At 41.5% G+C, this 17423-nt stretch overlaps 1 protein-coding gene across 1 annotated transcript; it reads left to right on the top strand.

Moving 5' to 3' along the window:
• The first annotated feature begins 7450 nt into the window (after positions 1–7450).
• On the top strand, positions 7451–17015 carry LOC120040739 (LHFPL tetraspan subfamily member 5 protein-like). Its single transcript, XM_038985787.1, has 4 exons — positions 7451–7682; positions 11230–11400; positions 16576–16812; positions 17005–17015. Exons 1-4 carry the CDS (start codon positions 7451–7453, stop codon positions 17013–17015), a joined length of 651 nt encoding a protein of 216 aa, XP_038841715.1.
• The last annotated feature ends 408 nt before the right edge of the window (positions 17016–17423 follow it).

The raw sequence follows: 17423 nt of genomic DNA, 5'->3' as shown, positions 1-17423 counted from the left end.
TTCCTCACAGTAGGTTATTTAAAAAAATATTTCCTACAATCTCCCCCTCGATAATCAACTAGCCTCGGTGTGAAAGAGCAAAATATAATGATCTGATGATCCCATATAACCAGTTGGAAATTTTTTCAAATACCTGAACACTTTTCCCTTGGGCAAAAACAGCTCTCTGTCCCGAGCTCAGTGGCGCGGGAAACTCTGAGGCCCTGGAATAGGCTAGTTGATAAGATGTTGATAAGGCTAGTTGATAGGCTAGTTGATAAGATGTTGATAAGGCTAGTTGATAGGCTAGTTGATAAGATGTTGATAAGGCTAGTTGATAGGCTAGTTGATAAGATGTTGATAAGGCTAGTTGATAGGCTAGTTGATAAGATGTTGATACGGCTAGTTGATAGGCTAGTTGATAAGATGTTGATACGGCTAGTTGATAGGCTAGTTGATAAGATGTTGATAAGGCTAGTTGATAAGATGTTGATAAGGCTAGTTGATAAGATGTTGATAAGGCTAGTTGATAAGGCTAGTTGATAAGGCTTGTTGATAAGGCTAGTTGATAAGGCTAGTTGATAAGGCTAGTTGATAAGGCTAGTTGATAAGGCTAGTTGATAAGGCTAGTTGATAGGCTAGTTGATAAGGCTAGTTGATAGGCTAGTTGATAAGGCTAGTTGATAGGCTAGTTGATAAGATGTTGATAAGGCTAGTTGATAGGCTAGTTGATAAGATGTTGATAAGGCTAGTTGATAGGCTAGTTGATCAGATGTTGATAAGGCTAGTTGATAGGCTAGTTGATAAGATGTTGATAAGGCTAGTTGATAGGCTAGTTGATAAGATGTTGATAAGGCTAGTTGATAGGCTAGTTGATAAGGCTAGTTGATAAGGCTAGTTGATAAGATAGTTGATAAGGCTAGTTGATAGGCTAGTTGATAAGATGTTGATAAGGCTAGTTGATAGGCTAGTTGATAAGATGTTGATAAGGCTAGTTGATAGGCTAGTTGATAAGATGTTGATAAGGCTAGTTGATAGGCTAGTTGATAAGATGTTGATAAGGCTAGTTGATAGGCTAGTTGATAAGATGTTGATAAGGCTAGTTGATAGGCTAGTTGATAAGGCTAGTTGATAGGCTAGTTGATAAGATGTTGATAAGGCTAGTTGATAAGGCTAGTTGATAAGGCTTGTTGATAAGGCTAGTTGATAAGGCTAGTTGATAGGCTAGTTGATAAGGCTAGTTGATAGGCTAGTTGATAAGGCTAGTTGATAGGCTAGTTGATAAGGCTAGTTGATAAGATGTTGATAAGGCTAGTTGATAGGCTAGTTGATAAGATGTTGATAAGGCTAGTTGATAGGCTAGTTGATCAGATGTTGATAAGGCTAGTTGATAGGCTAGTTGATAAGATGTTGATAAGGCTAGTTGATAGGCTAGTTGATAAGATGTTGATAAGGCTAGTTGATAGGCTAGTTGATAAGGCTAGTTGATAAGGCTAGTTGATAAGATCGTTGATAAGGCTAGTTGATAGGCTAGTTGATAAGATGTTGATAAGGCTAGTTGATAGGCTAGTTGATAAGATGTTGATAAGGCTAGTTGATAGGCTAGTTGATAAGATGTTGATAAGGCTAGTTGATAGGCTAGTTGATAAGATGTTGATAAGGCTAGTTGATAGGCTAGTTGATAAGATGTTGATAAGGCTAGTTGATAGGCTAGTTGATAAGGCTAGTTGATAGGCTAGTTGATAAGATGTTGATAAGGCTAGTTGATAGGCTAGTTGATAGGCTAGTTGATACGGCTAGTTGATAAGATGTTGATAAGGCTAGTTGATAAGATGTTGATAAGGCTAGTTGATATGCTAGTTGATAAGGCTAGTTGATAGGCTAGTTGATAAGATGTTGATAAGGCTAGTTGATAAGGCTAGTTGATAAGGCTAGTTGATAAGGCTAGTTGATAAGATGTTGATAAGGCTAATTGATAGGCTAGTTGATAAGATGTTGATAAGGCTAGTTGATAAGGCTAGTTGATAGGCTAGTTGATAGGCTAGTTGATAAGATGTTGATACGGCTAGTTGATAGGCTAGTTGATAAGGCTAATTGATAAGGCTAGTTGAAAATATGTTGATAAGGCTAGTTGATAGGCTAGTTGATAAGATGTTGATAAGGCTAGTTGGTAAGATGTTGATAGGCTAGTTAATAAGATGTTGATAAGGCTAGTTGATAGGCTAATTGATAAGATGTTGAAAAGGCTAGTTGATAGGCTAGTTGATAAGATGTTGATAAGGCTAGTTGATAAGATGTTGATAAGGCTAGTTGATAGGCTAGTTGATAAGATGTTGATACGGCTAGTTGATAAGATGTTGATAAGGCTAGTTGATAAGATGTTGATAAGGCTAGTTGATAAGATGTTGATAAGATGTTGATAAGATGTTGATAAGGCTAGTTGATAAGATGTTGATAAGGCTAGTTGATAAGATGTTGATAAGGCTAGTTGATAGGCTAGTTGATAAGATGTTGATAAGGCTAGTTGATAGGCTAGTTGATAAGATGTTGATAGGCTCGTTTATAAGATGTTGATAAGGCTAGTTGATAAGATGTTGATAAGGCTAAATCAAATCAAATGTATTTATAAAGCCCTTCTTACATCAGCTAATATCTCGAAGTGCTGTACAGAAACCTAGCCTAAAACCCCAAACAGCAAGCAATGTAGATGTAGAAGCACGGTGGCTAGGAAAAACCATTGGTACCATTCCTCCACATCCAAAACCTGTCCCTAGTTACATCTCCATATGCCCTATATGGGAATGATGGCCCAGATTATGAGGGATGGTGGTGGTTTGTTACAGCAGCTCACTGCTCACTGATAAGATGTTGCAAGTTCGCTAGCGAAAGCTTCCCGGACAGACACAATTGATTGATTTGATAGAAATGTTGCATTTCACTATAATGATTAGCTCACGACAGATAGAAGGGGAGGCAGAGAGGCTGAGTAGAGTTGAATGTGGTTGAAAGAAACTGAGTTATCATATTTTCTACTGTTTTTATTTGTCAGCATTATGTAGGCCTATTTTTACATAGTTAGCTATGAAAGTTACAGACCTACTGCTCTAATGGTCTATAGGATATGAGTTCCATGTGTTCATTTCTGATCACGGTGTATCAGAGCATTGGGCCAGTAACCGAAAGGTTGCTGGATCGAATCCCAGAGCTGACAAGGTAAAAATATGTCGTTCTGCCCCTGAGCAAGGCAGTTAACCCACTGTTCCTCGGCGCCGAAGACGTGGATGCTGATTAAGGCAGTCCGCCGCACCTCTCTGATTCAGAGGGGTTGGGTTAAATGCGGAAGACACATTTCAGTTGAAGGGTTTCAGTTGACGAGGTATCCCCCTTTTCCAAATAGCAGAGGCTGGTGCTCTCGAATTAGTAGATTTTTTACTTTTTGATGTTTATCATTTTAATTGATTGACAGGGGCCCTATTTTTTTTTTAGAACATTAGGTAAATTGTTTTCAATATTAAATTATGAAAGTATCATCAATTATATAATATATAGTAATAAAACTAACGGTTTATTTTTATTTTCTTGTTTTTGGCAAAACGTAAACATCCCCGTCATCAACAGGGCTGTAGTGGAGCAGGTTGAGAGCTTAAAGTTCCTTGGTGTCCACATCACCAACAAACTAACATGGTCCAAACAAACCAAGACAGTCGTGAAGAGGGCACAACAAAGCCTATTCCCCCTCAGGAAACTAAAAAGATGTGGCATGTGTAACCGATGTGAAATGGCTAGCTAGTTAGCGATGGTGCGCGCTAGCAGCCTTTCAGTCGGTGACGTCACTTGCTCTGAGACCTTGAAGTAGTGGTTCCCCTTGCTCTGCAAGGGCCGCAGCTTTTGTGGAGCGATGGGTAACGAAGCTTCGTGGGTGACTGTTGTTGATGTGTGCAGAGGGTCCCTGGTTTGCGCCCGGGTCGGGGCGAGGGGACGGACGTAAAGTTAAACTGTTACATTGATGCTGTTGACCCGGATCACTGGTTGCTGCGGAAAAGGAGGAGGTCGAAAGGGGGGTGAATGTAACCGATGTGAAATGGCTAGCTAGTTAGCGGTGGTGCGCGCTAGCAGCCTTTCAGTCGGTCACGTCACTTGGTCTGAGACCTTGAAGTAGTGGTTCCCCTTGCTCTGCAAGGGCCGCGGCTTTTGTGGAGCGATGGGTAACGATGCTTCATGGGTGACTGTTGTTGATGTGTGCAGAGGGTCCCTGGTTCGCGCGAGGGGACGGACGTAAAGTTATACTGTTACACATGGGTCCTCAGATCCTCAAAAGGTTCTACAACTGCTACATCGAGAGCATCCTGACTGGTTGCATCACTGCCTGGTAAGGCAATTGCTCGGCCTCCGACCGCAAGGCACTACAGAGGGTAGTGCGTATGGCCCCGTACATCACTGTGGCTAAACTGCCTGGCATCCAGGACCTCTACACCAGGCGGTGCCAGAGGAAAGCCCTAAAAATTGTCAAAGACCCCAGCCACCCCAGTCACCCCTCTCTACTACCGCATGGCAAATGGTACCGGAGTGCCAAGTCCAGGACAAAAAGGCTTCTCAACAGTTTTTACCCCCAAGCCATAAGACTCCCGAAAAGGTAATCAAATGGACTATTTGCATTTAGAATTGTTGCTTAATGAATGGTATTATAAAAGCACACGTTTTACTCCAGCAGCAACCAGCTTAGGATCTGCAGGAGAAATCCCTCTCTAAATAGGCTCTGTATGCTGTGCTTGTGTGATAGTTGTGTTGGATAAATAAGATACATTACAACTAACGAAAATACACACAGGCCAATTTAATTCCACACAATTATGCAAATTAACCTATAAACCGATATGCGTGAGGGTCAAATGTATTTACATCCACTGGTATTTTCATTAAAATATATATATATTTCTCCCGGTCATTTTGGCCGGAAACAGTTTATTTATCAGCTTTTAATATTTTATTTCATTAGCCAAAAAACAATTGTCGGCTAATGGAACCCATGGGCCAGAGCTATATAATGTTTTTATAGTATTTAGTTTTAGAAACCATGGGCCAGAGCTATATAATGTTTCTAAAGTATTTATCTCTAGAAACCATGGGCCAGAGCTATATAATGTTTCTACAGTATTTATCTTTAGAAACCATGGGCCAGAGCTATATAATGTTTCTACAGTATTTATCTATAGAAACCATGGGCCAGAGCTATATAATGTTTCTATAGTATTTATCTCTAGAAACCATGGGCCAGAGCTATATAATGTTTCTACAGTATTTAGTTTTAGAAACCATGGGCCAGAGCTATATAATGTTTCTACAGTATTTATCTTTAGAAACCATGGGCCAGAGCTATATAATGTTTCTATAGTATTTATCTCTAGAAACCATGGGCCAGAGCTATATAATGTTTCTACAGTATTTATCTCTAGAAACCATGGGCCAGAGCTATATAATGTTTCTATAGTATTTAGTTTTAGAAACCATGGGCCAGAGCTATATAATGTTTCTACAGTATTTATCTCTAGAAACCATGGGCCAGAGCTATATAATGTTTCTACAGTATTTATCTTTAGAAACCATGGGCCAGAGCTATATAATGTTTCTACAGTATTTATCTCTAGAAACCATGGGCCAGAGCTATATAATGTTTCTACAGTATTTATCTCTAGAAACCATGGACCAGAGCTATATAATGTTTCTACAGTATTTAGCTATAGAAACCATGGGCCAGAGCTATATAATGTTTCTACAGTATTTAGTTTTAGAAACCATGGGCCAGAGCTATATAATGTTTCTACAGTATTTAGTTTTAGAAACCATGGGCCAGAGCTATATAATGTTTCTACAGTATTTAGTTTTAGAAACCATGGGCCAGAGCTATATAATGTTTCTACAGTATTTATCTCTAGAAACCATGGACCAGAGCTATATAATGTTTCTACAGTATTTAGTTTTAGAAACCATGGACCAGAGCTATATAATGTTTCTACAGTATTTAGTTTTAGAAACCATGGACCAGAGCTATATAATGTTTCTACAGTATTTAGTTTTAGAAACCATGGGCCAGAGCTATATAATGTTTCTACAGTATTTAGTTTTAGAAACCATGGGCCAGAGCTATATAATGTTTCTACAGTATTTATCTCTAGAAACCATGGGCCAGAGCTATATAATGTTTCTACAGTATTTAGTTTTAGAAACCATGGGCCAGAGCTATATAATGTTTCTATAGTATTTAGTTTTAGAAACCATGGGCCAGAGCTATATAATGTTTCTACAGTATTTAGTTTTAGAAACCATGGGCCAGAGCTATATAATGTTTCTACAGTATTTAGCTATGCCTTGTGCCTGTACCGTGTGTCTCCAATGTGACATGCCAGTAAACTCTGTACATTTACACCAGGGGAGAACGACTGCCCCCTCTCATTGAAGCAAGTTCAAGGCCGACTGTGGTACTGCAGAAAACAGGATAGGGAATGGGGAAATGGGGGAATGAGGGAATGGGGAAATGGCCATCTTCGTGGTGAATCTTCACTTGAAACGATTATTTTAAAATTGCACACAGAAAAGTTCTAAAGATAATTTAGTTGCTGTCGGCGTTCAACTTGAGTTACTCAATTAGAGGGGAATTCACATCCTGGAGTACCTCAAACTGCGCGTTTTATGTCTCCATGAGATGCCATCTTAACCGATTTCATTTGGCTTTAATGCGCTATTGAGTCTTCAAATAGAAATGAATGGTGTCACGTGATTGATGGCTTTGTACTTAAATGTTACCCAGAAACGATATTGAGATAAAAACGCCTGCATTGGACATTTAATATTGTAACAAAGCTTTGTTGTGTTATTAAAAACTACTACTTTTTGCGTTTGTGAACAATGTTGAAGTTATTACATCACTTTGAAGAATTGTCCCGTTAGTTAGTCAACAGCCTTATAAATAAATGAAATGACTAACACGTAGTTAGATGTATCTGGTTCCACTAAGCAACGTGCTCCATCACTCCTAACGCCTCTCATCTCCTTACCTTGAATAATTCAACATATCACACCATTACTTGCACGGTTTGATTCCAACACCTTAGGAGACACACCAACGCTTAACAAGTAGGATCTGTCGGCTGCTACAGAGCACTGATCTTCTCACGGACTTCGCACTGATCTTCTCACGGACTTCAAGGCGAAGTAAAACAAAGACAATGACCTGAGCGCTCAGTGGGTCTTGTATTAGAAAAGATTTGTTTTGTGGACTTAAATCTTCCTTTTATACATTCAATTATAATTTTATATGACAAGTTAATCTGGATCCTTGGAAGTGTCTGGCAGACGAACAAACGGAGCGTTCACTGAAAACAAGTTGGCATTGAAGAGAAACTCAAACTGATATTTCCTCGTCAACAAGATGTCAACAACAGAGAAAGTTGAGACCAAATCAAAAAGTGAGAAAATGCTCCCTGCGCAGGAGGCGGCCAAAATCTATCACACCAACTACGTCAGGAACGCGCGAGCCGTCGGCGTCCTGTGGGCGATATTCACCATCTGTTTTTCCATCATAGAAATAGTGGTGTTCATCCAACCGTACTGGATCGGGGACAGCGTCAACACCCCGCAGGCCGGATACTTCGGCCTGTTTCACTACTGTATCGGCAACGCGCTGACCTCTGAGCTCATCTGTAAAGGCAAGGCACTTAAAGGGCCAATCTGCAGTTACTACATCTATTTTTGGACATAAAAATAAGTGATATGAACCCGATGATTCTTGAATATAACTTATGAGCTTAGTTAAGCTTAGTTAAACTATTGTACCTCATCAGAACCCAAACTATAAGATTGTTTTACTCCAAATGTTTGTAAACAAAGTACATGTAATCAATCACTGTATAGCCTCAAAGTATGGTTACAAATATTATTTTGATATCATGGATGGTCAGTCCTTGCATCCATAGCTCTGTCTATACATTTGAGAGTGTTAAAATTTCTCCAGTCCCATCCAGCCGATTTTTACCGAAACAGTGCCAGGGAGACACTTTGTAATTGTTTCAACAGCAGATTGCCCCTTTAATAGGGTCACTTTACACAATAACTATCTTTTAGTATTTTGTTCATTAGTCCACCGTTGACACAATGTCAGCAGTTCATTCTTCAGTACAGAGTAAAAACTGTGATGAGAATGAAAAAACGCATCCCTTTGAACCATTGTAATAATCACTAAACTGCTTAATGGGCGTAGTATGACTGCCCTCTGCTCCAGCCTCTCCAACCCACAGAGATCCTATACTAATAGTAGTATGACTGCCCTCTGCTCCAGCCTCTCCAACCCACAGAGATCCTATACTAATAGTAGTATGACTGCCCTCTGCTCCAGCCTCTCTAACCCACAGAGATCCTATACTAATAGTAGTATGACTGCCCTCTGCTCCAGCCTCTCCAACCCACAGAGATCCTATACTAATAGTAGTATGACTGCCCTCTGCTCCGGCCTCTCTAACCCACAGAGATCCTATACTAATAGTAGTATGGCTGCCCTCTGCTCCAGCCTCTCCAACCCACAGAGATCCTATACTAATAGTAGTATGACTGCCCTCTGCTCCAGCCTCTCCAACCCACAGAGATCCTATACTAATAGTAGTATGGCTGCCCTCTGCTCCAGCCTCTCCAACCCACAGAGATCCTATACTAATAGTAGTATGACTGCCCTCTGCTCCAGCCTCTCTAACCCACAGAGATCCTATACTAATAGTAGTATGACTGCCCTCTGCTCCAGCCTCTCCAACCCACAGAGATCCTATACTAATAGTAGTATGGCTGCCCTCTGCTCCAGCCTCTCCAACCCACAGAGATCCTATACTAATAGTAGTATGGCTGCCCTCTGCTCCAGCCTCTCCAACCCACAGAGATCCTATACTAATAGTAGTATGACTGCCCTCTGCTCCAGCCTCTCCAACCCACAGAGATCCTATACTAATAGTAGTATGGCTGCCCTCTGCTTTAGCCTCTCCAACCCACAGAGATCCTATACTAATAGTAGTATGGCTGCCCTCTGCTCCAGCCTCTCCAACCCACAGAGATCCTATACTACTAGTAGTATGGCTGCCCTCTGCTCCAGCCTCTCCAACCCACAGAGATCCTATACTAATAGTAGTATGACTGCCCTCTGCTCCAGCCTCTCCAACCCACAGAGATCCTATACTAATAGTAGTATGACTGCCCTCTGCTCCAGCCTCTCTAACCCACAGAGATCCTATACTAATAGTAGTATGACTGCCCTCTGCTCCAGCCTCTCCAACCCACAGAGATCCTATACTAATAGTAGTATGACTGCCCTCTGCTCCAGCCTCTCCAACCCACAGAGATCCTATACTAATAGTAGTATGGCTGCCCTCTGCTCCGGCCTCTCTAACCCACAGAGATCCTATACTAATAGTAGTATGACTGCCCTCTGCTCCGGCCTCTCCAACCCACAGAGATCCTATACTAATAGTAGTATGACTGCCCTCTGCTCCGGCCTCTCTAACCCACAGAGATCCTATACTAATAGTAGTATGGCTGCCCTCTGCTCCAGCCTCTCCAACCCACAGAGATCCTATACTAATAGTAGTATGACTGCCCTCTGCTCCAGCCTCTCCAACCCACAGAGATCCTATACTAATAGTAGTATGGCTGCCCTCTGCTCCAGCCTCTCCAACCCACAGAGATCCTATACTAATAGTAGTATGACTGCCCTCTGCTCCAGCCTCTCCAACCCACAGAGATCCTATACTAATAGTAGTATGACTGCCCTCTGCTCCAGCCTCTCCAACCCACAGAGATCCTATACTAATAGTAGTATGACTGCCCTCTGCTCCAGCCTCTCCAACCCACAGAGATCCTATACTAATAGTAGTATGACTGCCCTCTGCTCCAGCCTCTCCAACCCACAGAGATCCTATACTAATAGTAGTATGACTGCCCTCTGCTCCAGCCTCTCCAACCCACAGAGATCCTATACTAATACTAGTATGACTGCCCTCTGCTCCAGCCTCTCTAACCCACATAGATCCTATACTAATAGTAGTATGACTGCCCTCTGCTCCAGCCTCTCTAACCCACAGAGATCCTATACTAATAGTAGTATGGCTGCCCTCTGCTCCAGCCTCTCCAACCCACAGAGATCCTATACTAATAGTAGTATGACTGCCCTGTGCTCCAGCCTCTCTAACCCACAGAGATCCTATACTAATAGTAGTATGACTGCCCTCTGCTCCAGCCTCTCCAACCCACAGAGATCCTATACTAATAGTAGTATGGCTGCCCTCTGCTCCAGCCTCTCCAACCCACAGAGATCCTATACTAATAGTAGTATGGCTGCCCTCTGCTCCAGCCTCTCTAACCCACAGAGATCCTATACTAATAGTAGTATGGCTGCCCTCTGCTCCAGCCTCTCCAACCCACAGAGATCCTATACTAATAGTAGTATGACTGCCCTCTGCTCCAGCCTCTCCAACCCACAGAGATCCTATACTAATAGTAGTATGACTGCCCTCTGCTCCAGCCTCTCCAACCCACAGAGATCCTATACTAATAGTAGTATGACTGCCCTCTGCTCCAGCCTCTCCAACCCACAGAGATCCTATACTAATAGTAGTATGACTGCCCTCTGCTCCAGCCTCTCCAACCCACAGAGATCCTATACTAATAGTAGTATGACTGCCCTCTGCTCCAGCCTCTCCAACCCACAGAGATCCTATACTAATAGTAGTATGACTGCCCTCTGCTCCAGCCTCTCCAACCCACAGAGATCCTATACTAATAGTAGTATGACTGCCCTCTGCTCCAGCCTCTCCAACCCACAGAGATCCTATACTAATAGTAGTATGACTGCCCTCTGCTCCAGCCTCTCCAACCCACAGAGATCCTATACTAATAGTAGTATGACTGCCCTCTGCTCCAGCCTCTCCAACCCACAGAGATCCTATACTAATACTAGTATGACTGCCCTCTGCTCCAGCCTCTCCAACCCACAGAGATCCTATACTAATAATATGATGTCATCCTCTGCTTTAGCCTCTGTAACCCACAGAGATCCTATACTAATAATATGATGTCATCCTCTGCTCCAACCTCTCTGTATGTGTAGCCTATTCTGTATGTCTTTCGGAGTTTTTTTTTCATTGGACATCAGAGATCATTGCAGTAATCTTCTTCTCTTCCTCCCCCTCAACCTGCTCCTCCTCCTCCTTCATAAAGGAAGTGCCTTGGACTTTGCGTCCATCCCGTCCCCAGCCTTTAGAACAGCCCTCTTCTTCGTGGGTACATCCATGCTGCTGATAGTGGGCTGTATGGTCTGTTTCACTCTGTTCTGGTTTTGCAACACCGGGAGCGTCTACAAGATCTGTGGGTGGATGCAGTTTGCATCAGGTGAGATTAGAAGACATTCTCTAACCTAACTAACCTGTACATTTTAATGTATATTGTATTCAAAATGCCCTTGCTGGTCCACCTCTTCATCCAGCCTCTAGGCAACCTTGGCTCACAAACAGTCATACGGTATGTACAGTCATACCGGCCCCTGGTTGTAGTTGTCATCCCCGTTGTCCAGGAGAGGTGACAAACCTATCGTGTATAGTCAGTGACTCCCCAGTGACATCTCTCCTCTTTCAGAGGTGGCTTGGGTCCAGTGCTATTGTCAGCAGATGATAACAACTCTGTGGACGCCAGCCCGAAGGGATTCTGTTTGAGTCCAGATTCTGACACCTACGTTCACGCCTACCTTCAAGGGGTAGATGGATTACATGTGACATGATACATGTAATGTTTTGTCTCTTAGTACAAGTCTATATCTATACGAAAGGCTCCGTACATACTCAGGTTTTACAACTGATGTACAAGGCTTTTGACACAACAGTTATGATACATCAGGTATTATTGGCACAACCATTGTGGATAGTCTCCACTGTGTCCGTCCGTCCGTCCGTCCGTCCGTCCGTCCGTCCGTCCGTCCGTCCGTCCGTCCGTCCGTCCGTCCGTCTGTCTCACAAACAGACATACAGTACATATTCACTCAATCATTCACTGTATTGCTATACATTCACCTCCATATGTATTCAGACAGTAAATTGTAAATGTGTCTCTATACTCAAGCATTTTGGATTTGAGATCAAATGTTTCATATGAGGCGACAGTACAGAATGTCACCTTTTATTTTGAGGATTTTTTTCATACATATCTGTTAAATCGTTTAGAAATAAAAACACTTTATGTATCTAGTCCCCCCCTATTTGAAGAAGTCATAAGTATTTGGACAAATTCACTTACAGTGTAATAAAGTAGTCAAAAGAGTAGTATTTGGTTCCATATTCCTTGTACTTAATGATTACATCAAGCTTGTGACTCCACAAACGTGGATGCATTTGCAGTTTATTTTGGTTGTGTTTCAGATTACATTCTGACCAATAGGAACATTTGATCTCAAATCCAAAATGTTGGAGTATGGAAACAAATTAAAATGTTTAGCTTTACTGTCCAAATACATATTGACGTCTCCAAGGCCAGTGTATATCCTTGGTCTGTCCCCAGCCATCCTGATGGGCTGTATGATCTACCCTGACGGCTAAGAAGCTCCCTGTCTGCATATCTGACTGTCTAACCCACGTGTCAAACTCATTCAAGACATCCCGCGGGTCTTTTGAGTAAAAGAACAACATATATATACAATACTGTTCAAAAGTTTGGGGTCACTTAGAAATGTCCTTGTTATTTAAAGAAAAGCATTTTTTTTTGTCCATTAAAATAACATAAAATTGATCAGAAATACAGTGTAGACTTTGTTAATGTTGTAAATGACTATGGTAGCTGGAAACAGCTGATTTTTAAAATGGAATATATACATAGGCGTACAGAGGCCCATTATCAGCAACCATCACTCCTGTGTTCCAATGGCATGTTGTGTTAGCTAATCCAAGTTTATCATTTAAAAGGCTAATTGATCATTAGAAACCCCTTTTGTAATTATGTTAGCACAGCTGAAAACTGTTGTTCTGATTAAAGAAGCAATAAAACGGGCCTTCTTTAGACTAGTTGAGTATCTGGAGCATCAGCATTTGTGGGGTTGATTACAGGCTCAAAATGGCCAGAAACAAAGAACTTTCTTCTGAAACTCGTCAGTCTATTCTTGTTCTGAGAAATGAAGGCTATTCCATGTGAGAAATTTCCAAGAAACTGAAGATCTCGTACAACGCTGTGTACTACTCCCTTCACAGAACAGCGCAAACTGGCTCTAACCAGAATAGAAAGAGGAGTGGGAGGCCCCGGTGCACAACTGAGCAAGAGGACAAGTACATTAGAGTGTCTAGTTTGAGAAACAGACGCCTCACAAGTAGAGGTCGACACGGCATGGCCGATTAATTAGGGACGATTTCAAGTTTTCATAACAATCGGTAATCAGCATTTTTGGATGCCGATTATGTCCAATTACATTGCATTCCACGAGGAAACTGCGTGGCAGGCTGACCACCTGTTACACGAGTGCAGCAAGGAGGTAAGGTAAGTTGCTAGTTAGCATTAAACTTATCTTATAAAAAACAATCAATCTTCACATAATCACTAGTTAACTACACATGGTTGATGATATTACTAGTTTATCTAGCTTGTCCTGCGTTGCATATAATCGATGCGGTGCCTGTTAATTTATCATCGAATCACAGCCTACTTCGCCAAACGGGTGATTTAACAAAAGCACAATCGTTGCACGAATGTACCTAACCATCAACATCAATGCCTTTCTTTATATCAATACACAGAAGTATGTTTTTTAAACCTGCATATTTAGTTAAAATAAATTAATGTTAGCAGGCAATATTAACTAGGGAAATTGTGTCACTTCTCTTGCGTTCATTGCACACAGAGTCAGGGTATATGCAGCAGTTTGGGCCTCCTGGCTCGTTGCGAACTAATTTGCCAGAATTTTACATAATTATGACATAACATTGAAGGTTGTGCAATATTTAGACTGATGGATGCCACCCGCTAGATATAATACGGAACGTATTTCACTGAAAGAATAAATGTTTTGTTTTCAAAATGATAGTTTCCGGATTTGACCATATTAATGACCTAAGGCTTGTTTTTCTGTGTTTATTATAATATAGTTAAGTCTATGATTTGATATTTGATAGAGCAGTCTGACTGAGCGGTGGTAGGCAGCAGCAGGCTCGTAAGCATTCATTCAAACTTTACTGCGTTTGCCAGCAGCTCTCAGCAATGCTTGAAGCACAGCGCTGTTTATGACTTCAAGCCTATCAACTCCCGAGATTAGGCTGGCAATACTATAGTGCCTATAAGAACATCCAATAGTCAAAGGTATATGAAATACAAATGGTATTTAGAGAATTAGTGGACTCGTCATAATTCCTATAATAACTACAACCTAAAACTTCTTAACTGGGAATATTGAACCACCAGCTTTCATATGTTCTGAGCAAGGAACTTAAATGTTAGCTTTTTTACATGGCACATATTGCACTTTTACTTTCTTCTCCAACACTGTGTTTGTGCATTATGTAAACCAAATTGAGCATGTTTCATTATTTATTTGACACTAAATAGATTTATTTATGTATTATATTAAGTTAAAATAAGTGTTCATTCAGTATTGTTGTAATTATCATTATTACACTCTAATGTCCTCTTGCTCAGTTGTGCACCGGGGCCTCCCACTCCTCTTTCTATTCTGGTTAGAGCCAGTTTGCGCTGTTCTGTGAAAGGAGTAGTACACAGCGTTGTACGAGATCTTCAGTTTTTTGGCAATTTCTCGCATGGAATAGCCTTCATTTCTCAGAACAAGAATAGACTGATGAGTTTCAGAAGAAAGGTCTTTGTTTCTGGCCATTTTGAGCCTGTAATCGAACCCACAAATGCTGATGCTCCACATACTCAACTAGCCTAAAAAAGGCCAGTTTATTGCTTTATTGCATTTCTAAGTGACCCCACACTTTTGAAGGGTAGTGTATATACAGTACCAGTCAAAGGTTTGGACACATCTACTCATTCAAGGGATTTTTTTTATTTTTACTATTTTCTACATTATAGAATAATAGCGAAAAGTGTTAAACAAATCAAACTATATTTTAGATTCTTCAAAGTAGCCACCCTTTTCCTTGACGACAGCTTTGCACACTCTTGGCATTCTCTCAACAAGCTTCATGAGGAATGCTTTTCCAAAAGTCTTGAAGGAGTTGCCACATATGCTGAGCACTTGTTGGCTGCTTTTCCTTCACTCTGCATTCAAACTCATCCCAAATCATCTCAAATGGGTTGAAGGCGGGTGATTGTGGAGTCCAGGCCATCTGATGCAGCACTCCATCACTCTCCTTCTTGGTCAAATAGCCCTTACACAGCCTGGAGGTGTGTTGGGTCATTGTCCCGTTGAAAAACAAAATGATAGTCCCACTAAGCGCAAACCAGATGGGATGGTGTATCGCGGCAGAATGCTGTGGTAGCCATGCTGGTTAAGTGTGCCTTGAATTCTAAATAAATCACAGACAGTGTCACCAGCAAAGCACCCACCATTACACCTCCTCCTCCATGCTTCTCGGCGGAAACCACACATGCGTAGATAATCCGCTCACCTACTCTGCGTCTCTCAAAGACACGGCGGTTGGAACCAAAAATCTCAAATTTGGACTCATCAGACCAAAGGACAGATTTCCACCGGTCTAATGTCCATTGCTCGTGTTTCAAGCAAGTCTATTCTTATTTGTGTCCTTTAGTAGTGGTTTCTTTGCAGCAATTCAAGGCCTGATTCACACAGTCTCCTCTGAACAGTTGATGTTGAGATGTGTCTGTCACTCAGTGTCCAATGTTTTGTACATTATATTTTAGAATTATAGTTCTTTAAGTAAAAACGATCTCAATCAACATTGAAATGAAAAAAAAATTGAAACTCTATAATTTATTATGGACCTACATTTACAGTCTCTTCACTCTGTCCAGCTTGATAACAGTCATTTATAGTCTCTTCACTCTGTCCAGCTAGATAACAGTCATTTAGTCTCTTCACTCTGTCCAGCTTGATAACAGTCATTTATAGTCTCTTCACTCTGACCAGCTTGATAACAGTCATTTACAATCTCTTCACTCTGTCCCGCTTGATAAGTCATTTATAGTCTCTTCACTCTGTCCAGCATGATAACAGTCATTTAGTCTCTTCACTCTGTCCAGCTAGATAACAGTCATTTATAGTCTCTTCACTCTGTCCAGCTTGATAACAGTCATTTACAATCTCTTCACTCTGTCCCGCTTGATAACAGTCATTTATAGTCTCTTCACTCTGTCCAGCATGATAACAGTCATTTAGTCTCTTCACTCTGTCCAGCTAGATAACAGTCATCAAAACAAAAGCTAAACAGTCAGGGAGCATCAAAAATTCAAAAAGTGATGGATAGAGAATTACAGTATTTTTAACGAATTTTGACGGTGAATATTTGCGGTCCTCCGGACCACGGTGAAAACCGAATGCGGCCCACGGTGAAAATGAGTTTGGCACACCTGATAACCCTAACGGTAATGTCTGCCTGTCCGTCCCTCCCTCCCCAGCCATCCTGATGGTGATGGGCTGTATGATCTACCCTGACGGCTGGGACGCCCCGGAGGTGAAGAGGATGTGTGGCGAGCGGACAGGCAAGTACACCCTGGGGAACTGTACAGTGAGGTGGGCCTACATCCTGGCTATGATCTGTGTCTTGGACTCTCTCATCCTGGCCTTCCTAGCCTTCACACTGGGTAACAGACAGGACAAACTGCTGCCGGATGACTTCGAAGTGGAGGGGCAAGGTGAGAGAATCAAATTAGGTGATATTTGTTGTGTGAGGGATTAATTTAAAAACAAATTGGGGGGGGGGGGGGTTGTAGCATGAGGGATACAGAAGAGTAAATGGCTTGGAGTGTGGGACACTGGGATTATCTCAGGACATCTCCCTATTTTTTTTATTTATCTAATTTTCATTCATCCTGTTTCCATTCCAGAAAAGCAATGAGGCACTGGAGTAAGAAGAGATGGAAGAACAATGCATCATTCTAGCACTCATGATTATCAGGCCAGGGATACGGCAAGGCCTCCACGGCTAGTGTTGTTACAATATACACAAATGTGTCCTTTCCTCCAAAAACATGTTTTATGACTCATTATGCTAGAGGGCAGTTCTTTAGACTGTACTGTCCCCAACAGCACCCTGTTTTCATGTGGTGTTTTGCCCTCTTTTGAGCCTTGGTAATTAAAGTTTTATTGTAATATTTTGGATGAATTAAATGTTCTCTGTAAACAATAAGTGTACAATCGTCAATACACATTTTACTTTCTGAATGAAATTCTAAAGTTTTCTGTTCCTTGGTAAGTTCATTGTGCTTCTCATGAAAAACTGTCCCATCAACAGTAGTTGGGCAAA

This window comes from Salvelinus namaycush, unplaced genomic scaffold (genome assembly GCF_016432855.1).
Source record: "Salvelinus namaycush isolate Seneca unplaced genomic scaffold, SaNama_1.0 Scaffold377, whole genome shotgun sequence".
NCBI lineage: Eukaryota > Metazoa > Chordata > Actinopteri > Salmoniformes > Salmonidae > Salvelinus > Salvelinus namaycush.
This window is presented reverse-complemented; position numbering and strand designations above follow the sequence as displayed.